General features: G+C 43.5%; 1 protein-coding gene across 2 annotated transcripts; it reads left to right on the forward strand.

The window, feature by feature from the left end:
- The first annotated feature begins 4,694 nt into the window (after nt 1-4,694).
- On the forward strand, nt 4,695-20,450 carry DUT (deoxyuridine triphosphatase). 2 transcript variants are annotated; one of them, XM_032762912.2, is made up of 7 exons: nt 4,695-4,731; nt 5,846-5,978; nt 7,947-8,038; nt 11,567-11,611; nt 18,538-18,612; nt 19,515-19,585; nt 20,323-20,450. In XM_032762912.2, exons 1-7 carry the CDS (start codon nt 4,710-4,712, stop codon nt 20,377-20,379), a joined length of 495 nt encoding a protein of 164 aa, XP_032618803.1. In that variant the 5' UTR covers nt 4,695-4,709; the 3' UTR covers nt 20,380-20,450. The 2 variants fall into 2 exon arrangements, with proteins under 2 accessions (XP_032618803.1, XP_032618793.1); XM_032762902.2 differs by lacking the exon at nt 4,695-4,731 and adding an exon at nt 4,837-4,970.
- Nucleotides 20,451-22,637: the final 2,187 nt, after the last annotated feature.

The following is a 22,637-nucleotide window of genomic DNA, read 5'->3' on the forward strand; positions in this document are numbered from 1 at the left end:
TTCCCAAATGTATACTCTCATATGATTTAGAGGATCACATTTTATACTGATTTGGCAAATTGCTAAACAACTTATAATAAAATAAACATTACATTTACTCTTTAGTTGAATGTCTTAATTTTCCTGGTCAAAAGAGATTATTCCTTTAATTGCTGGGCTTTCTAAAGAACATCTGTTAAACATTTTAACTTGAAATAAATAATTGAAGTCCACTAAACTATTTGAGTGTCATGTTCTTTCTATCTATTCTGGAATATTACAGTACTATATTATCTCATGCATTATCATTAAAAATAAGTTATTTTATTTCCATTAGAGAGAGAATATATGTATAATTAATATTTAAACTACAAATTACTAAAAGGTATAGTTAAACAAATGACCCCAAGCCCCTTATCACACATCCTTTACAATGTCTTTTCATTGTAAAGAAAAGGCGCTACCTGCACCTGCCCTACGCTCACACACTTAGCCTACTCTGCTGACAGAATACCACACTTGTGAAATTTAACAATCACTTCCCACTTTAAAGCAACGCATGAGTATGGGCATGTTGAGGCATTACTCAAAGCTGGCAGAGTTAAGGTTACATGGGCATACACCTTAGCTCTGTAGTTCCTTATTTTCTAAAGTTTGAGTTTTCTGAACTTGACATTCTGAAAGGGCACAAGCTACTGGCTGGGCAACCTTAACTCTGCATTAATGAAGCTATTGCCATTTAATTTCCTTGTTTTTTTAAGCAGAAAGGGAAATGTTTGTTGGTAGGAGTTAGTGTTCAATTAGGCATTTGTAATTCTCACCTGGGTTTGCAGCTGATGGTTAGGTAATAATGCTACTGTGGTTAGGTAATAATCAAAAGACCTAGTTTTTATATAGTGCTTTTCAACATTAGATCTCAAAGAATGTTACAGATGGGAAACTGAGGCATAGCAAGTCACCCAAGGTCATCCAGCAGACCAGTGGCAGAGCTAAGAATAGTTCCAGGCCAGTGGTCTTTGCCCTTGGCCACATGGCTGCTATGTGACTCTTAAGTGCTGCTCCTGTATATTTTGCTACAGTGGACTGGAGATAATGGTTATACTTTGAAATGTTTTCAATGTGCATCTGCTAACAGCACCAGAGTGAGAAATTTCATCTATGGTCTATGTCCCAGCTTCATAACATGTTGATTACAGTAACTTTAAGCATGTGAAAAGACTGGTATATCTCGCTCCTTCTTTACCCCCTTTCCCCACCATTCCCAGCAACATATAGCCCCCTACTCCCAACATTTTCAGCTCACCCTCCCCTTCCCATTAAGCCATTAGTGAGCACTGTAGCAGCCATTAACATGTAAGATGTTGCTCCTTGCTGTTTCCTACCTTCTGCTGCTGTGTACATAACACAGCCAGCAGCTTACTGGAGGGCTAAACCACATTATGGCACCCTGAGCTGGACCCCTCACTCCCAATACTCACCCACAGCTGCAACTCCTGCCCCTGCTTCAGCCAAGCTTCCTCACCCATGCCCCAGGTTCACCCAGTTCACCCCTTTTAAACCAGACCCCTGACCTACACACACTATGGCCAGTCCTGCCCAGGGGTGACTCTAGGGATTTTGCCGTCCCAAGCATGGCAGGCAGGCTGCCTCTGGCGGTTTGCCCGCAGAGGGTCCGCTGGTCCTGCAGCTCCGGCGGACCTCCCGCAGGCCCCGCTCGCCCCAAGCACATGCTTGGCATGCTGGGGCATGGAGCCGCCCCTGGTCCTGCCCCCTTACCTCCTGGGGGGGGTTGTACTTTAACTATTCGTTTTCTGGACTGCAGATGTTTAAATCTGCATTACCTTCAGTCTTCGCCCAGATCCCAGCTCACATAGAGAGAGGCTCAGACACCCCACCAGGAGCCAGGTCCTCCAGATTACAGAACACACAATAGGCAGGGAAAAGAGATGTGCGTGTAAACTCAAAAGCATGCCTCTCTCACCAACAGATGTTGGTCTAATGAAAGATATTACCTCACCCTTCTTGTCTCCAGAGTAATTTTAATTACAAATGACACTTGAAAAGACAACTATGCAAGCATTTTACTCGTGGGCGAACTATCAGCCAAAAAATTAAAAATTCTGAGCACAATATTTTAAAAATCTGCAAAATTCTGCACTTTTTAGTTGTCAAAATAATATAATCACATCAGTTTCAATTATTTTGGTAATTTATTTCAAAATATCTGTCAGGAGGAATGTCTGTAGCAATGGATAGAACAAAAAAAGATTCAGGAAATGTTTTTTGACAAATAGGTTCCTTCCTAGGAATATTAATACAGAGCTTTCAGTAATAATTCATTAAAACTACAATACAGAAATGTATTTCCTGCACCCCTCAGAAGCACTGCAAGGATTTGGGGGAGTCAGGGGTAATGGAGGAGCTGAGGGAGAGGGAAGTAATTGCTGGGAAGGAGCTTGTGAGTGAACCTGGAAGATTAGTGGGTGTGTGTCATAAACAGATAGCTAAGGGTTAATGGTTCTTTCACCTGTAAAGGGTTAACAACGAGAACCAAACACCTGGCCAGAGGACCAATCAGGAAACCGGATTTTTCAAAGCTCAGGGGAGGGAATTTTTTGGGGTCGGTGTCTTTGTCTGGCTCTCAGCTATGAGAGGGGATTTTTTTCTTTCTTTCTATCTTCAAACTTGTAATCTTCAGTTTCAAAGTTGTAAGTACAAAGGTAGAAAAGACAGTAAGCTTTTATTGTTTTTTGTATAACAGTGGTAGTTCCCGAAAATTTAAAAATGTATCACTTTTAAATAAGCTTTATCCATTTTCTTGTTAAGCAGTTCATCCTGTAATAGTCATCTGATACAGAGAATATTGATGTCTTTTTCTTCCTTTTTAATAAAGCTTCTTCTTTTAAGACTTTGAGTTTTCTCTCTGCGTAGTAAGAAACGAAGGAAGAATCCTTTGTGTAGAATCACGGAGGTTAAGCTCTGCAATACCAGGAATTGTGGAGGGAAGAGAGATAGACAATTTCGTTCCTGTATTTGGTGTCTCTGTAGAGAAGATAACCATCTCTGTAGTGTGATGCGAAATGAGATTGCATCAGTAACTCTCAGGTTAGCCCAGAGAGGAAAGTCTGGGTGGGAGAGAGAGGGGGAAGGGAAGTGGGTTATTTCCCTTTGTGGTAAGACTCAAGACTTCTGAGTCTTGGGGTTCCCCAGCGAAGGGTTTGGGGAGACCAGAGGGAGCCAAAACCTTGGAATTTTTGGATGGTGGCAGCGAGATCAAATCTGAGCTGGTAATTAAGCTTAGACGGGTTCATGCAAGCACCCAGATTTCTGGATGCTAAGGTCCAGATTTGGGAAAGATGCTTATGATAGTGTGAGTGTGAGAAGTATAGAACAGTTGTTTTTCTTGGGGGGGGGGAGCGGAAGAGGGATCATTAGGGAGTTGGGGAACCTTCATGCAGACTCTGGCTGACCCCTAGCCTCTCACATTCAGTCAGGCACATCGGCCCAGTCCCCCCATGTGTCCTTGTACTCCCATTCAGCCACCCTTCCTCCCCCATCCCCATGTATCCCTGCACCCACACGCAGCCACCCCCTTCTGTCCCCATATACCTGCACTCCTATTCAGTCACCCCTCCTCCTGTTCCCATGTGTTCCTGCACCCCCACTCAGCCACACCCTTCCCCGTGTCCCTGCACACCCACTCCTATTCAGCCCATACCAGTCTGTCCCCTACGCTAGCCCTTCTGAACCTATGTGACCCATGAGCAGCCCCTTGTGCCCCCCGCCCCCAATCCTGTGCCTCCTCACCTGGCCCCACAAGCAGGGTACTATGAGAAACACAGCTTCTCCAGGGCTGGCTGCCTTCTGTCCTGGCACCACAGCAGCCCATGGTGGGCAAAAGGCATAACTGCAGCACCTCTCTGGCAGAATGTATTTTCTGCAGGGGAAAAAAAATCAGCGGGGAACATGAATTCTGCATGTGTGCAGTGGTGTAGAATTCCCCAGGAGTAGCATTTCCTCTTTTCCCTCATGTTATGAAAGGGAGGACTAGAAAATGCCTAATTAGACAAAGATTTAGCTTCAGTTCTTGCAATTTATTTTATAATCTGGAAGTCCATTAGCTGGAAATAGTATGCACACTTCTACAACATTCTCTCTCTTTCTGTATTTACCCCTTTTCCTTATGCTCTTTTCACTTTCACATGATTTTAAGATTTCACATGAATCATAGAGTTTGAAAGGACTGCAAGGTCATCTAGTCTAACTCCCTGCCAAGATGCAGCATTTGTTGTGTCTATTGTTTCTAAATCATTCCAGACAGATGCCAGCCTTGTTTTGAAATTCTCCACAACCTTCCTAGGTAGTCCGTTCCATTGTCCTACTGTTCTTACACTCAGGAAGTCTTTCCTGCTATTTTTGTATTTCTTTTTGGTGACTCCTGGGTCAGGGTTTCTCAAACAGGGGTCGCTGCTTGTGTACAGAAAGCCCCTGGCAGGCCTGGGCAGTGTGTTTACCTGTGAATTTCAGGCAGGACACTAGAGATATTGTTTTGATCCCTGTGGAAAGTACCACGGGATCTTTATTGATCCGTGACATTAGTTCTACATCTCATCTGAGACGCTGTACCTCACAGTTGCCCTGCGCAGGGGCGGGAGTTGCCTACCGACCAAGCCGACCCCGCTACCTGCAGCACCGAGTTTTCCTGGGCGGCTCCCACCTCCCTCCAGCTCATGAGCGGAGACCACAGCCGAGGTGATGCCTCAGGGCTGGGTACAAGGCGCGATCTGGCCCTCAATGGACAGGCAGCGGCCGCAATCACTGCACTGGCCGGTGATTACCGAGGGCGGCTGCGTGCGCCACGCGAGGGCTACAGCCCGGCACCAGACAGCCCGGCCTTCGCGGCTGTTGAGCAGCTAGTTCCTCCCTCCCCCGAGCTGCAGCAGGCGCCATGCTGGGCAAGCGCCTCTTCGGGCAGCTCCTCCGCCGACACAGTAAGGAAAGGGGAGCGGAGCGAGGGGCTGCGGAGATATTAACCCTGTGGAGCGCGGCCCTGGCGCCGCAGCACAATCCGGAGAGGGGCAGTACGGCCTTGGGCGCCGAAGCGAGTTGCAGCCTGCTTTGGGGGGGAATGTGCAGGGCTCCGACGCTGCCGGGCCGAGGGAGTTGCACGTTCCAGTGCTGCAGGCTCTGAGGGGCGGGGTAGAGGTTTTGCACAGCGGTGGGGAGAAAATGGCGGGGTGCGTTGCAGGATTTCCGTGCTGCAGGGCCGGGTGGTGGTTATGGGGGGCGGCGGCGGCAGGAAGATGGCAGGGCTCCGGTGCTGCAGACCCGGGGGGGTGGCATTTTTTTGGAGGGAAGGAAGGAGATGGCACATTGCACAGCTCCGGGGTTGTACGGGACGGGAGGATAGCAGGGCTCCGGTGCTGCAGGGCCGCGTGGTGGCTACGGGGGGCGGCGGCGGCAGTGTGGTGGGAAGATGACAGGGCTCCGGTGCTGCAGGCCCGGGGGGTGGGTTTTGGGGGGCGGCGGGGGAAGGAGATGGCACACGGGATTGTACGGGGAGGGAGGATAGCAGGGCTCCGGTGCTGCAGGATGCGCCGCCGGCGAGGTGTCCCTGTGGAACTTCGGCCTGGCCACAGCCTATTAGCGAGGCGACGGGGTACTGCGGTAGGGGCGGGGCCTGCTGGCTCAGACGGTGGGGTTGGGAGAGCCCATTGTGTGCTTGCGGGGGGAGGCTGACTCCGCCTCATGGGCCGGGCCGGGGCGTGGTAACGGTTCGGATGGCGCGGGCGGGAAACGCCGGCGCTTCCCCTTCGCTCAGTTCTGTCTCCCTCACCCGCTCTCCCCATGCCGTGCTCCGGAGCAGACCCCGCCGTGTCCCCCAGTAAGAGGCTCAAGGCATCGGAGCCTGACTTGCGGCTTCGCTTCGCCAAGCTCTCCGAGAACGCGTCCGCCCCGTCCCGGGGCTCGGCCCGCGCAGCTGGCTACGACCTATACAGGTGAGGGGCGGCCCGCCCCGTGCCCTGTCCGAGAGCCCGCCGCCGGGATCAGCCCCCGTAGCTCCCCCCGGCGAGGGCTTAACAGCCCTGAGGGCGCGCCCGGTGAGCGGAGCGGCCTATCCTGGGTAGAGGGTGAGTGGCGGCCATGCGCCCTGCGGAGCCCGCCACCATCTCCCGCTTCCCCTGTGGATGGCCCGCTGAGCCCCTGCGGCCCCTCCGTTGTCGGGCTCGTGGGCCTAGGAGCGTGGCAAGAGACCCCCATCCCTCTGGGTGAGCTAGCCCAGCGCTGTGCTCTGTGCAGACATCAGCCCCTCACATCCCAATAAATGTGTCTGCAAGGGTTTGCACAGGGAGAGTGGCCTTACTCTCATCACTTCTGCAGCCCCTCCACATTGGCCCCTCTCTTTTCCCCAGTGGTACCTATCCGTTTTGCGGCCAGTAGCACATTCATGTTTTCAGAAGAGTGGGGTGGGCACCAACAATTACTCACATACACAGCTGGCTCCAGGCACCAGTGGAGCAAGCCCAGCACATGCTACTGGGCAGCATTCCATCCGTTCTGCAGAGTCGGAGTGTTTTTTGGTTTGGGTTTGGTTTTTGGGTTTTTTTTTTGGTGCCAGTTCTGGGCAGTGCAGAGAGAAGCCGGGAGGACACAGAACACTGGCACCTGCAGCCCTGGAGTACTCTGTCCCCAGTGGGCACGGGTCCCCAGTTTCCCCGCTGGGCACTAGGCAGGCCCAGTGCCTGCCGGGGACAGAGAACACTGGCACCTGCAGCCCTGGAGTTCTCTGTCCCCAGCAGGTGCAGGGCCACGGCTTATCTCCAGTTTAAGCCGTAGCCCCCGTGCCTGCCAGGGACCGAGAACACCAGTGCCCACAGTCTGCAGCCCCAGAGAAGCTTGAGAGAAGCCGCAGTCCCGTGCCTGCCAGGGACTGAGAACACCGCAGCCTGCAGCCCCAGAATTCTCTGTCCCTGGCAAGTGTGGGGCCGTGGCTTCTCTCTGGCTTAAGCTGCAACCGTATGCCTGCCAGGGACCGAGAACATGGGCGCCCACAGTCTGCAGCCCGGGAGAAGCCAGAGAGAAACTGCAGCCCTGCGCCTGCCAGGGATTGAGAACACCGGCGCCTGCAACCCCGGAGTTCCCTGTCCCCGGCCGGTGCAGGGCCGTGGCTTTTCTCCCCTGCTGGGCACTAGGCGGGCGCACATAAATGCCCTGGCGGGTGCCACGGCACCTACAGGCACCATGTTGGGGATCACTGCTTTTCCCCTTTCTACTCTTCTCCAGTGCACCCAGTGTGCAGCAGCTCGCATCTTCCTATTTTGCATTTTGAATCCTTTCATTGGCTTCCTACGAGCTTCTGCTTGCCCTAACCCTTTGCTCACAGTACCATTGCTTTGTCTCCAACATGCTAGCTTTTGTACCTTTTTCCCTATTGCTTGCTGTATTTGGAAAGGACTTCCTAATGCATGCAGAGCCTTCCTTTGCCGCCTCTAAAGCCTTGAACATCAATTATTTTTCAAGACCCACATGTTCTAGTGTGTACCAGCAGGTGAGGTCACTGTAATTACTGTTACGAGCTTTTTGCTAGTCCTGCAATTAGATGAGCACAAACAGTATATTAGACTCTGACAAGTCCGAATATCTATCAAATTTTGCAGATTTGTAAGTGGCTCTTACACTAACATTGTAATAGTTAAAAGAACAGGAGTACTTGTGGCACCTTAGAGACTAACAAATTTGTTAGTCTCTAAGGTGCCACAAGTACTCCTGTTCTTTTTGTGGATACAGACTAACATGGCTGCTACTCTGAAACCTGAAATTGTAATAGTTCTTACCCCTCAAACCCTGTCTTTACAATGTGTAATTATGGGTGCCTCTATTTAGTCACTCTTACAAAGAAGAAAGTACCCCAAACATTTTAAGTAATTGTTGACATATTTGCTTGCTTGCTTGCTTGTTTTATTTAGTGCCTATGACTATGTGATTCCTGCTATGGAAAAAGCTATAGTGAAAACTGACATTCAGATCTCCCTCCCTTCTGGATGTTATGGAAGAGTAGGTAAGTTAGCAGACTGCAGAAAAGCTTCATTGAAACAAAAACAACATGCATCTGAAGAAGTGAGGGGTTTTTATCCATGAAAGCTTATGCCCAAATAAATCTGTTAGTCTTTAAGGTGCTACTGGACTTCTTGTTTCTGTGGATACAAACTAACATGGCTACCTCCTGATACTTCATTGAAACAGGTTCACTTGCCACAGTGGCTTGCCTTGAGGCTTCATCTACATGCAGAAATTGTACCAGTTACCCAAGTCTGTTTCTATATTGATTTAGTTAAATGGGTGCCATTCCTTTGCAAGGATGCTCTTAAGGCAGTGTGAGTGGCTGCACAGGAGGGCTGTACCCATTAAAGTAAAATCTTTGGAGAAGTGAATGTGGTTAAATGGTGTAATTCCTCTTTAGAGACTGCACCTTACTGGACCCCTTTTTAACTACAGCCCATTGATTGTGACTTAATTTAAATTATCTGTAACCTGGTACTCCAATTAGGTAACATGCTGCTTATCTATTACCACATCTTTTGGTGAAAATATTTGAAGATTTGATGGATGACTCATAATAAACTGTGTAAAATACTTTGCTAATGAAAATGTGTATAACTTGTTTGAAGTATAATAGAACCTATCAATATGAAAAATTTTTGGGTTTTTCTACTGCATAGTGATGTGTAGTAGCTGTAGGACAAAGCAGCTGATCTGGTTAAAATTATTTTAAATCTCTTAAGGTTCCCCCCTCAAATATTCTGATCAAAATACAGTACAACTTAATAAGCGCTCCCTAGTGCAGGGGTCTCAAGATCCTGGCCCGCAGGCCATCTGCGGCCCAAGAACCTCCTCACTCGGCCCGCAGAGGAAAGACGCATGCAGACACGGTACCGCAGAGGTGGGCAAACTTTTTGGCCCAGGGGCCACATCGGGGTTGCAAAATGGTGTGGAGGGTTGGGTAGGGAAGTCTGTGCCTTTCCAAACAGCCTGTCCCTCCCACTTCCTGCCCTCATCCCATCCAATCCCCCCTGCTCCTTGTCCTGGGACCACCCCCAGGACCCTGCCCCCTATCCAAACCCTGTCCCTTGACTGCCCTGAACCCTATCCTCAGCCCCACCCACTGACAGGCCCCCCGGGACTTCCACGTCTATCCAACAACCCCATCCCCTGACACCTGCCTCCCCAAACCTCCACCCCATCCAACTGCTTCCTGTCCTCTAACCACCCCCTGCCCCTAACTGCCCCCTGAGGCCCCACTCCCTATCCAGCCCTCCCCCTGTCCCCTGACTGCCCCGAACCCTAGCCACACCCCTGCCCACTGACAGGCCCCCAGGCACTCCCATGGCTATCCAACCCCCCATTCCCTGTCCCCTGACTGCCCCCCCAGCCTCCACCACATCCAACTGCTCCCTGTCCCCTAGGGTCCTGCCCCCGTCCAAGCCCCCTGCCTCACCCTGCTCCCAGTCCCCCGACTGATCTGAACCCTATCCACACTCCTGCCTACTGACAGGCCCTCAGGGATTCCCCTGTCTCCTGACCCCCCAACCTCCATCCGATCCAACTGCCCCGTTTCCTGACAGTCCCCAGGACCACCTTCTTCTTCTTCTGCCCCTTATCATGTCGCTCGGAGCGGCAGGACTGGCTTATTGGAAAGCCTGGGAGGTGGGCAGGCACAAGCCGTGCAGCCTGGCAGGAGCGATGGGTCAGAGCACTGCCCACGCGGCTGCAGGGGAGGGGAGAACAGCAGGAGAGGGGCCATGGACTAGCCTGCGGGAGCTCAGGGGCCAGGCAGGACAGTCCTGCGGGCCACATAGTTTGCTCACCTCTGTGCTACGGGCAGTGTCTGCTGCAGGTACTGCCCCTGCAGCTCCCACTAGCTGAGGGAGAGGGACAGAGATACCGTCACTTGTTGCCGGGCAGAGTTAGCCATGGAGGCAGCAGCATTAGTTGTCAGGCAGTCAGCCATGGAGGCAGCACCACTTTTTTCCACACTGACTATAAACAAGTCAGAATACCTAACACAACTATCTGATGCACACCATGCTGCAATTCTGAAGATTTCAATTGCTCAGTCACTGAGGCCAAACATCAACAAACTGACAGAACTGAAACATTGCTGGATGTCTGGCAAACGCTAAACTTTCTGGCAGGCGAAGAATTGTGTATGACAGTTTTATTATTTCTAAGAAATATGAAATAAAAAATACAATATAAACGGTTTCTTTTCTGAACACCATCTTCAGTGACATTATTGGACTGCTAGGAGGATTTGAGGACTGGCACTGGCCCTAAGGTAAATTGAGTTTGAGACCCCTGACCTAGTGGAAATAACTCAGATTGCTGTTGGCCGGCTTATGAAAACTTAAATGGTATTTTGGTCAAGTTCCTACTGGAACATGGTCACTTTCAGAACTAAATGAAAAGCTCCCTCATTTAGATTCCCCACCAAATTGTAGACGTAGAAAACTCATATAAACTAATCAAGCTATTTCTTCCACAGGCTAGGAGGAAAAGGATGTATCCGTTTTTAAGTACATGAGGTGCTTTGATATTACGTTGTAGAGGGTTATAAGTGCTTCAGTAATGATTGTCTTATCACAAAAACAACTTCTACAATTGGCACTAGTTTCCTCTTGGTAATCTCAAGCAAGGCCAAGGATGAAATGGCTGTAGTTTCAACTATGTTCTTTAGAGGTACTTCCTTAGGCTTGCGCTACTACTTCACATTCTTTGTAATTATTATGTGTACTTTGATTTACAAGTGGTAAAGGGGGGAAACCTGTCCTGGGTTCTAAATGTAGTGTATTCAAATATTCAGTGAAATAAAAAAGGACTAGCAACCATCCCAAATTAAGAAAATGACAATGTTTCCATCACTGTTTACTACTAAAATTCTCCAAAAAGGGAGATTGGCTGAAGATGAGAAAAATGTATAATTTAAAATCTTCTTGGAAATAGATATAGCTAGTAAGGTAACATTTAATCCCCATAGTAAAGCAGCTTGAAGTAAAGCCTTAGCAACAATTAACTTGCATTAGCAACTGTCATTTAAAATCTGTTAATAGGTTTCAGGCTACACCAGAATTGCAATTTTAAGTGAGCTAGGTGTATTATTATTTTGTGTAACTAGAGTGCATTGCACTATACCTGAATTCTTTGTGGTGATTACTATGGAACAGGTGTTTCAAAGGTAACAAAGAAGGGCCAAGGAGTAATATAAATGGCCATAATCTGAACTACCTTTCTTTTAGTGGTGTTTCAAGATAAAACAATGCATTTCAGATACTCTAAATAATCATACACCCAATTTACTTAATCTGCAATCTTACTATAGCCTGCAACTGTTGATATTGTCACTTATTGCAGCCATGTAATGACTCTTGCTGTACGTTTTGTAGGATTACATGTAGGTTTTGGAAGGTGCTAGGTCAAGAGTTTTTGGTGGTGGGACTTTTTGATTTTGAGCAACCCGTACATAGAATGCATACTAAAATTCATTTTCAGAAGGTTTCTTAAACTTTGAAAAATGTTTTTCATTTTCTAGCCCCACGTTCTGGATTAGCTGCAAAACACTTCATAGATGTTGGTGGTAAGATGTTTATGTTCCTTTCACAATCTCTGTAAATCTTTTATTCTACGTCTCAATGTGAGGTTAAGATACTAAAACTATAAAGTGAAAACTCAGCGTCATTAATAAGTTACTTTTATGGGCTTCATTAAAATAAATGGAAACTGTGATTTAAGATTTTCAGTCATATGCCAGTATCTAAATTCCCAAACTATTTTGAACTGAATCTTGTTTAATTAAGGTTTTCATTTTCTTACCAGTCTTTCAGATTGATTTGGACTGGTAAGAAGAAAGTTTAGGTCACATTTTTGGGCACCAGTAAAGCCATAATTCTTTTCTAATCTGCATATTGATTTTTTTTCAGATTCAGAAAATAGTAACCAAATGACATTCTCTCTGAAGTAATGCCTATGTAGCCAGTGCTTAATGGGCCAAATACCTGTCTAACAAACATTCATCAACCAAATGATGACGATAATCGAACTAAGTACAACAGATGTTCCTCTGTATTTCTCAAGTTTAGATAAAGCATTGGGACCAAATTCAAGTCTGCCATGAGCTCATTTACATTAGGGTTAAATTTAGACCTTTTCATAACCTCTTGCAGTTCTGGGGTTTACTATAAACGGTAAGTAAGTACTAGGGATGATTTTTTTCCTTATTCTTGTATTTTTGTCTTGTTCGGTAGGACTCAAACTTTCTAAAAGGGCTTGCTGTTTTGCACACTCAGCTAATTACTGACTACCTTTCCTCTTAGATCTGAATCCCCTATTGTTTTTGTTTTCTAGGATTAAAACTAATTGTTTCTTTCCTACCTATTTATTTTTCTGCCCTGAACTTTAACACAAAGCTATAAACATCATCCCAGAATTTCAGACTTAATTGTGACTGTCCTTCTGTTAGTCATCCTTTTATTGCTGTTCTTTGTACTCTTATGTCCTCTTATTATGCATTGGAAATAGTCTTAAACATGTTATTTAGCTGCTACTTAGTAATTATTATAAGAACCAAAATATTGCTTTCAAGAGTAACTCATTTCTACAGCCAGTTTTCTCTATTTGACTATTCATCTTTTTCCTTGCCCATTTTCAACCTTACAAAAAGTTTAATATTTAAAGGTTGTTGGCATATAATAAGTTTAAATGGGTATAATATATCATTATTCCTGAGTATTAACAGTATAAGCAAAGGAAAATTTTATATATATTTTCATATCTAGTTCTTCACAATCAGAAAATGGCTAATTAAGATGAAGACTTAGCTTTGATGCGGTAAAAGATACTATGGTTTTACATCTTATTAATCAAAACTTGGTGAGAAATAATGAGATAAGGAATCCCAGAGGCACCTTTGAAAGATAAGATTTCTGCTTTGTTATTCTAGGAAAAAATGCTTTGGAAAAAGAATGGTAACTTAAAACTTTAGACTCCACTCATTATTCAACCTTTGCATAAATCTAGTAAAATCAGAGTGGTTTTGAATAATAGTGAGGATGTGAGATACTTTCCTCTGAACATATCAGTTGTAATTACAGATACTTGCCAGACAGGCTCCCTTATAGTAGTAGATAGGATATGTAAAATAAGGAGGTTATAGGGAAGCTCCAGCTGGTCCACCTTCCCATCAACCACACTCAGTACAGGTCATGATATATGAAGATCCAGATCCTTGGTGCAGCTGAGCTGCAGCCAGCACAGGACCCATGGAGGTGGGGAAAGATGGATCTAAGCCATTTGTTTCTCTCCCCTGATCCTGGAGCCAAAGCTGAAACCACTCCCAGTATAACTTAAAACATTTTACGGGCCCTGTAAACCAGCTGAGGATCACTGGTACATATTACAGGCTGGCTCTCCCCCTGATATATTCACTATGCCAGTCTAATGTCATAGGGGATTTTCCTTCTGGGGAATCCTCTGTTGACCCCTGGCAGCTCTCTTCTCTTTATTTGTGTCTAATGTAAGAAAAGGAACAGGGACAAGATGTGACTGAAATATTTTCCTGGAGTATCTGGTATACATAGCGTATTGTAGAATAAGATCTATTCATCTAAGGTTGTAGAAAAGAATTGTGATCATGTAATAAGACTATCTGCATACGCACAGGGGTAAGAGCTGGGGTAGAGTAACTTCGGTATTTTCTGAATTGAGTGCTTTAACTGTAATCTCGTGTAGCTTTTGTGTTCAGCATTCAAAAAAGGTGACAGTTCAACATCATAAGTGAAAATCATGACAGTTGATAGGGTGCCGCTTATGAAAAATCAGACATTGGTGTTTTCTTGGATCTCGGTGTCTCTCATAAGCACACTTAACATAAAACATTTATCTTTTTCAATACAAATGTGTTGTCAGCGGTCCCAGGCTGTAAATAAAGGACCTGGGGAAAAAACTGAGCATGCAGGATTCTGTTCAGAATCCACATCTGGTAGGAGTGGATGGTTTTTCAACAAGTGACATGCCAGAGTCTTGACAGAGTAAGGGCTTTTGCATGAAGTCAGTATTTCACTGTGCCAGTTCCAATGCATGATTTTTCCAGTAATGACTTAGTAATGACTTTCCACCCCAAGTAGATCATGCAGAAAAGTGTCCTAGCATTCAAGAGAGAGTGTATAGCTGTTGTAACTTGATGTTTTTGAAAACAGAATCCCAAGCGATCAGTTACGTTAACCTTAAGCAGAGCTGACTTCTGCCCTACTACCTCCTGTTAATCCATACCAGTTACTTAAATTGAGTGCCTCTTATACAGAACAGAGGATATTTTAGCTTCCTGCCCCAAGTACCTTTACATTTTGTGATACAAACAATGTAGTTTGAACACCAAATGGAGGTTGGTCTCCGTGGTGCACTTTTACCAAAAAAACAAAACAAAAAAAAATACAAAAAACCACCAACCCACTATTGGAATACTCTTTAAATTCTTTCCTTACCAACCCTTTTTCTGTTTGGCAAACTCTTACCCTGCAGTGTTTCTAATGGAGTTGAAATTAGCATGGCTTTGACACATTTTTGCCACTTCATTCTGCACAGCACTAGGTTAGCTGCAGCATATTCCAAAATCATTTTGTTTATCACATCTTAGATTTAGGTTCCAAGGGCAGATCCAGTCTATAGCATGTATGCTTTCAGGGCAGAAGTAATCTCTCTCTATTCTATCTGAAAAGGAGAACTTTTCACACACACTGCATAGCGTGAGTTTGATTCTTGGCTCTGTTAAAAAAAGATATCCTATCAGGCTACAGAATCATTATAACCTCTGTCTAGTTCATAATTTTACCCTAGGAGGTGGTGTTAGAACCAGTTTAATGATTTATCTAATGTAATGATGATGTCAGTGATTTATTCTTTTACTACTAGGACTGGTTTTATCAGAGGTAGCCTTTAACTCATGGAGAGGATATTCTTCTGTTCCCCACCCGCAGAAGACAAGAGAGGGACTGAATAGCAAAGTTAACCTATTTAAAAAAACAAACAAAAAATCAGGAAATCCCCCTCAAGTAGGAGTTTGAAGAGAGCTCTGACTACAGGAAGTAAAACCTCCAGACTCTCAGACCCTGGGGGATTAGTGTGATGGTGTCCCCAGATAGGGTGAATCTCCTTCCTATTTCCTCTGTTAGTACGTGGAATCATGCTGTCACTGGCTGAATCCTCTGATGCTGCTTGAAGGGACCAAGTGGCAGTTAACTCTGCTGCAAGCACTCTACTTCTGTGTAGAAATCACATAAGACTATAAAGACTCATGGAGGGTAGTTGGTTCAATGCTTCACCCTCATCTAACAATCCTGTAGAGAAGTTTGATTATCTGAGAGAGGGAAGCAGATGATGCTCATAGGCAGCGCTTCTGTGTAACCTGGGAATTCTGGCTGTATAAGGTGGATATGACCATCTGTGTCTTGCCGTTAAGACTTAATGAATCAGTGAATGGGGTGGATGATGACAGAAATAATGCCTAACACCTTCTACGAAAGGCAGGTCTAGTCATCTTCAGGAAAGGTTTCTACTAGTTTACTAAATACCTCACCTTCTGTGTAGGTAAACTTGCTGTGACTGAATTTGATGTTTTTGGAACATTACTTCAAGGCAGGATTTAGTCCTTAAAATATATGCATTCAAGTCCCATGAACTTCAGCTGGAGTTGCACATGCACACTGGAGTATAGAACTTGGGAACAAAACAGCTGTTTTTAAGTTTGGGTACTAGGTAGCCAGGTGTTGGAGTATATATTAAACCAACCTGAGCTGTGTTTGTTAAACGTTAACTCAGCAAGAAACAGTACACGGAGGCTATTTTGTCTGTTACATGTGCTTTTTGTTTCGGGGAAGTGGTGAAATGGAGATGGCACATCAATGCCAAATCACCATGGCAACATTTGAGGAGGTGATCAGAAAAAGCAGGAGCCTGTTCTTTAAAGAAAATATTTGGATGGCAACTTTACAGCAAACACTTTCAGCATGTCATAGTGACTAAGCTACAGTACTAGGCTGAGATGGGGTTACTGAAGCTTTCCTTTTTTCAAAGCCCCAGCCAGTAAAAGGTAAAGGAAAGACTTCAGGCCTATCTTCCTCAACTAGTGTAAATCAGCCTCCAGCATGCTAGCTTTTGTACCTTCTTCCACATTGCTGTATTTGGAAAGGACTTCCTAATGCATACAGAGCCTTCCTTTGCCTCCTCCAAGGCCTTGAACATCAATTCTTTCTCAAGACTCACATGTTCTAGCATGTACCAGCAGATGAGGTCACTGTAATTACAGTTACCAGCCTTTTGCTAGTCCTGCAATTAGATCGGCACAAACAATTTATTAGGCTCTGCCAAGTCTGAATATCTGTATCAAATTTTGCAGATTTGTAGGTGTCTCTTACGCTAACATTGTGATAGTTCTTACCCCTCAAACCCTGTCTTTACCATGTGTAACTATGGGTGCCTCTATTTAGTCATTCTATCTCCACTGCTCCTCTCCAAAATTGGAGTCTGGCACTAAACAAAACAATTATTTATAACAACTCTGAATTTAAAACTTAACTTACGGTAAAGTAACTGTAAAAAGTGAAACGACTTCTCTGGCATTGCACTTTACAAACCGTTAAAGGGGCTTAATTCAATGGGGCTATGCCAGTTTAAGTTAGCTGGGGACCTGTCCCTTAACTATTGTGATTTTGTTCCCCCATCCCTGTTAGGATGGTATGGAGAGAGAGATCTAGCTGATGGTCCCAGTCATCTTATTTAATGTGGTGGCACTGGTTTCCTCCCTACTCATTATTCCTGAGTTTAACTAGTTTATTTATATGAGCTCTAAGGCTCATTGATGACCCTCTCAACTTTTCTTTGTAAAGCAAAAGGTGAATGTCACTAAAGGTAACTTTATTTTTAGTTTACTGCAGATTCCTAAATAGCCAATTAATCTTATTTTCACTTTTTCCCCCCACTTTGACTCAATTTTTATTAGAGGCTGGTGGTATTTATTTTAGAACAAACAGATTCACAATTAAGACAAGTTTTTAAAAAACCTCAGTGGTTTCGTCTATATAACCAGACTCTTAGAATAACATGAACTTCACTACAGAGTTAATTAGTCTCCAGTATGCACAATACAGAGGAGTGCCACTTTTTATTAATAGAATAAGCCTGAGGGTCATGTATGTAGAGCTGTATGAATTGTCTGTTTTCCCAGAAAATACCACCAGCACTCACAGATTTAGAAAGTAAAACTAGTAGTAACTAGTCTGCTCCAGTGTGACCTAAACCAGCACTGCAAGCATGACTTTGGCATTACATGGAAAGGGAATTTATTTAAGTGTATGGGAGTTAATGCTATAATTAGAATGTTTGAAATTGCCAGAATTCTCTTCTATGGATTTCTGACACAAACTGTATCCAAAGAGCAGCACTAAATTTAGATTTTTTTTTATCTATATCTAAACAGGCTGTCTAAATCTCCATTGTACATAAAACTTTAGAGGATGACTGAGCTTTTAAAATTACTAGGACTGTAGTAATCCATCAATACACAAAGTCGAACCATTAAAGTTTATTTTGTATATTACTTTTAGAAGTAAAACTAGCTCTGATTATGTTAAATTAGCAATTTCCATTCTTAGTCTTTGTAATAAGTAGCAATATCTAGTTCACATGCTGGGACAGGAAAAAAAATTTACTTCTAGCTGAACAGAAACACTTTCAGACAATAAACGTCTTAAGTAGTTCAGACTCTTAGGTCAGATACTTAGTCAGATAAGGTACTTAGCTGTTGCCGCACCCATTGGCAGTTGATGGTATTTAGGCTCTTAAATCAGTTATGCACTGCTATGCTGAGTGCAGCAACACCTAAATACCTTTAAATATCTGGGCCTTAATGATTTTTAGTAAGTATTTTGAAGCTTACTTGTGTGGACTGTGTCCTTTCAACCCTCCTACCACATTGCTTCCATTCAAAAAATGTTCCGCATTAGCTGATGCTGTATTTAAAGAAGAGCTTCAGTAAGGCTAAGAATAAGGTAGCCAATCATATTTTTAACTTTGTATGACGACAGCCAGGCTAAGTTTTCCATCAATAGTGTCCATTTTAAATCCAGAAGAAATCTATTGTTCTAGACAACCAATTTGATGCAGTCCCTTTCTCAGCTAAATTAGTTTAATCTTATATATGGGATAGCCAAAAGAAACCATCATATAACTTAACAGTGGTATTAAATGCTTGTTGAAATACTTGTTACGTTATAGAAATAACACTCTAGAAAAATGCGATGGTGTCTTAGTTCATAATCATTGCAAATTAGACTTGCATTTGGATATTCCAGTATTTTAATATCTGTTTAGAGGATGGGTGGATACCTTTCAGCACATTAAGTGTATCTACTAATCTAACTAACTTAGTATTTCATTAATATTTTTCTTCCTTGATATTAACATCTCTCCAGCAATTGTAGATACAGTTCTGAATTACTCCCTTTATTACAGCTGGGGTCATTGATGAAGATTACAGAGGAAATGTTGGCGTCGTACTTTTTAATTTTGGCAAGGAAGATTTTGAAGGTAAGTGTTAAGATTGTGGAAAAAACCTGTATTTGAGGTTGCAGTCAGCCACCTAAACATGATATTTGCATATTCCCTAAGGAAAAATATAATCCTTAACTGTTCACCCAAGGTTAAGAATATAATATGCCTCCCTCTTCGATCTGTAAACATATGGAAAATCAACTAAGTCCTTATCCATGCCTTGCAACAGGCAACTATGAAGTCTTCTGCTCCCAGTATAATGGGTGGCATGGAAAGACTTGTAGCTCCAGGACTGAGCTAGTAGTTCTGCCCAGTGGCAATTTTTTCATCTGGCAAATTTCCCTATGGTTCACCAGGAGAGGAGTCCCAATTTAATAGACACAACTGGGACAATGGAGCAATAGTTGGGAATGATGAAGACCTCCCTGGAGGCTGGGGGATTAGTGTATGGGGAAAGGGTTGGTTTACCACCAGCTATGCTACCTTCCTCTTTCATTCTTCACAAACACAAAGATGCCCACCCCTCCAATGCTTTACTATTCTATTTCCCCTGTGCTCCTAGATGTAATAGGATATTTTGATTCTGGAGACAGTTATCTATCTAGAGAAATTCAAAGAAAGGTGAAGAAACCAGGATTCCATTTCAAAAAGGGAGCACTTAATGCATAGTCTGCAAAATTAATAAATATTTTTCTGGAAAATTTGTGTCTGAAGTTATTAAACTAAATTTAGTGATTAGTGGGAAGTTGAGTGATTTTTAGTCTTGCTTAGAAGTGCAAATTTCTGAGCATAACCTGAACTCAAATTGCTACAGATGCCTACATAATTTAAATTTCAAATTTAATTCTAATGCCATAATGTTTTATGGGAGTCTTAAATATGGAAGTTGAAGTTGTATTGGGTTTGTTTTAAAAAAAATAACCTATTAACTTCTCAAGTTAAAAAAGGGGACAGAATTGCCCAGCTGATCTGTGAACGCATCTTCTATCCTGAGCTGGAGGAAGTTCAAGTAAGTTACTGGAATGAAACACTTGCATTAGTCAGAGTATATGGAAGAGCTGTATTTAATCTCTCAAAATTCAGAGAAGAATTGGGCTTTTCAAAAAGTTATGCACTTCCGTTGCTGCCTATAACATGTAAATTACCACTGTTTGAATTAAAAAGGAAAATGTCTGCAGTTTAACACTTTACAAGTCTTTACAAGCCTATTAGGGAGGTTAGGGATGTGAAGAGTTGAAAAATCAGTGATTCTTAAATATAAGAATTACAAACAAACTTTGTTTTTTACTAGAAATCTGGAATCATTTCAGTTTGTAGGCATGTCTGCTTATAGTTCTATAATTTTATGACAACCGTTAACATGGGCAAATTGCAATGCAAGAGATGGAATGGGCTGATAATCCCACCCTGAAACAACCAATTTAAAGAAATAAGCTGAAGAGATTGATGCAATTTTCCTGGAGATGAGCAATTTACAGTTTTAAAGTGTTGAAAACATGGCAGACTGACATATCTTTACTTTGGACCTGTAAGATATTTTAAAAATATATTTTAAAGTGTGTTCTGTTGACTCCTGAACTTAATTTTAGTTTAAAAAAACTGAAGCTTATTTATGCTTGTGCAGTAAAGATCTCTATAAGAAAATGTACTGATTATTCTGTGGGGAAGATGAAGAGCATGCAAGAAACAAATGAGTATATTACAAGAGTATGTTTTTAAAAAGCTAACCTTATTAATTTATTTCAGGTTCTGGATGACACTGAACGTGGTACAGGTGGCTTCGGTTCCACTGGCCAGAATTGAAGAGACATGTTAGATGTAATAAATTCTTACTGTACTTTGGATTTTATTGATTAAAAGGTTCTTTTTATAAACAGTCTTTCAAGAACTGTTTCAAGAGGGGAGCTGGGATTTTAGGATCTGTGAAAGTAAGGGGACTCATAACTCAAGCATTATATAAGCGTCTACAAATCTCTGCCCCATGTCCACTTCCAAACTGATAGCAAGTGATGTTGAACAGCATACTGGCTTGCAGTACAGAGAAATCTGCACAAGAGATTTGACAATTATTTTTTGTTAACTCCTAGGATCCTGAACCAGTGTTTCTATGGAGATGGAAGTTTAATGGTACTAATTACATTGTCACCTTAGTGCAAGCTAGATTTTCTGACATCTTCAGATAAGTAGTCTTTTGCAAGAGAAAAGTGCGTGAAGGTATCTTGCAGCAGATTAAAGAAAAACATAACTCTTTTTTGGAAACTAACAATTTCTTGTGCCCAGATGCTGCCTAGTGTAAAGACTGCTTAATACAAAACTTGTCAATGACTCAGTACTTCAGTCTTTCTGGTAAAAATGTGAACTCAAACTATAATGAGGCATTGAAAAGATGCTTAAACACTCAAATCTTTCATGTAAATAAGCCCGTGAGACTTCAGTATAATGTTCAAAAGACAGTTATGTTGGAGAAATATGATCCTCAAATGTAAAGATGACAAACTGTCATTCAACATCCAACAAACAAGGTTTGTTTAGTTGCAGTTTGATCTGTAAATACAATCCTTCATCTATAGGTGGCTTCAGTACATGCAAAGAACAGAATTGCCATGTCAACAAAAACAGTTCATACAGGGTGAAGTGTGAATAAATATTTCACAGAAAGGGGACTCAGTCATTACTGGAATGGTCCATCCAGAGTTATCTTTTAGGTAACAACAATTCCACCAATTAGAATGTTGTTTTGGAGTTTATCCCAAACCTGATTTCTTAAAGTGTAGGAGATCTATAGCTTAACTCAATGCTTCCTAAACTTGGGACGCCACTTGTGTAGCAAAAGCCCCTGGTGGGCTGGGCTGGTTTGTTTACCTGCCACATCTGTGGGTCCGGCCGATTGCTGCTCCCGCTGGCTGCAGTTTGCTGCTCCAGGCCAATGGGAGCTGCTGGAAGCAGTGGCCAGTACGTCCCTTTGCCCGCATTGCTTCCAGCAGCTCCCATTGGCCTGGAACTGCAAACTGCAGCCAGCAGGAGCAGCAGTCGGCCGGACCCACAGATTTGGCAGGTAAACAAACCAGCCCAGCCCACCAGGGGCTTTCCCTACACAAGCAGTGTCCCAAGCAACACTGGCTTAACTGATCTATTAACATAGAGGTGAAGGAGCATGCACTAAAAAAGGGGTAAGGAGAAAGGAATGTGAAGTCTTTTCTGTAAAATGGTTAGAGATGTGGGGAAATCTTATTTAAAAAAAAAAAAAAAAAAGTACCCAGAGGAAGAACTGATTAACTTTCCTGCAATTGCCTGTATCGTATTGCATGTCAATAATAAGAAAAGAGTTTAAGTGAATGTTGCAAATCTGTGGAAACGTTCATTTAAGGATGTCTGCTTTACAACTTCCCATTGCTGAGAAAGGTAAGGGATCTAGGGTTATGATGGGTGTATGTTCCTCCACCGGTCTACACTAGAATTATAGGGCAGGTCTACACTAGAATTATTACAGCCAGCACTACTAGTGCACACACACTGCCAATGGAAGAGAGCTCTCCTGTCTGCAGAATTACTCCACCTCCCTGAGCGATGGCAGCTATATCAGCAGGAGAGCATCTCCTGCTGACAGAGTGTTGGCCACACCAATGCTTACATCAGTGTAACTTTTTCCACACCCATGAGCAAAGTTGTATCCAAGTAAGCACTAATGTAGACCTTCCTGTCTCAAGCTTTGTGGCTTGAGTGCTTTTAGTCCTGTCTCCTTTTCTAGGCTTAAATCATATAATGCTGAAGATCCAGACACTTACTCAGTATCATATATGGCACTGTTATCCATGCCAATTTCTCAGTATTCTAATGCCACTCATCTCTTGCATCTTGTAGTTGTCCTAGTGTCTGTTGGAATTTGGAACCTAAATACCAAGTGACCAGAGTTCATTGGTTGGGCAGGATAGAGAACGTTCTGATCTACATCTAGCTGTAGTGACTGCTTTTTATTTCTGCAACACACTTAAGGTATTTAGACTCATAGACTTTAAGGTCAGAAGGGACCAATATGATCATCTAGTCTGACCTCCTGCACA

This window comes from Chelonoidis abingdonii, chromosome 9 (assembly GCF_003597395.2).
Source record: "Chelonoidis abingdonii isolate Lonesome George chromosome 9, CheloAbing_2.0, whole genome shotgun sequence".
NCBI classification, from domain to species: domain Eukaryota; kingdom Metazoa; phylum Chordata; order Testudines; family Testudinidae; genus Chelonoidis; species Chelonoidis abingdonii.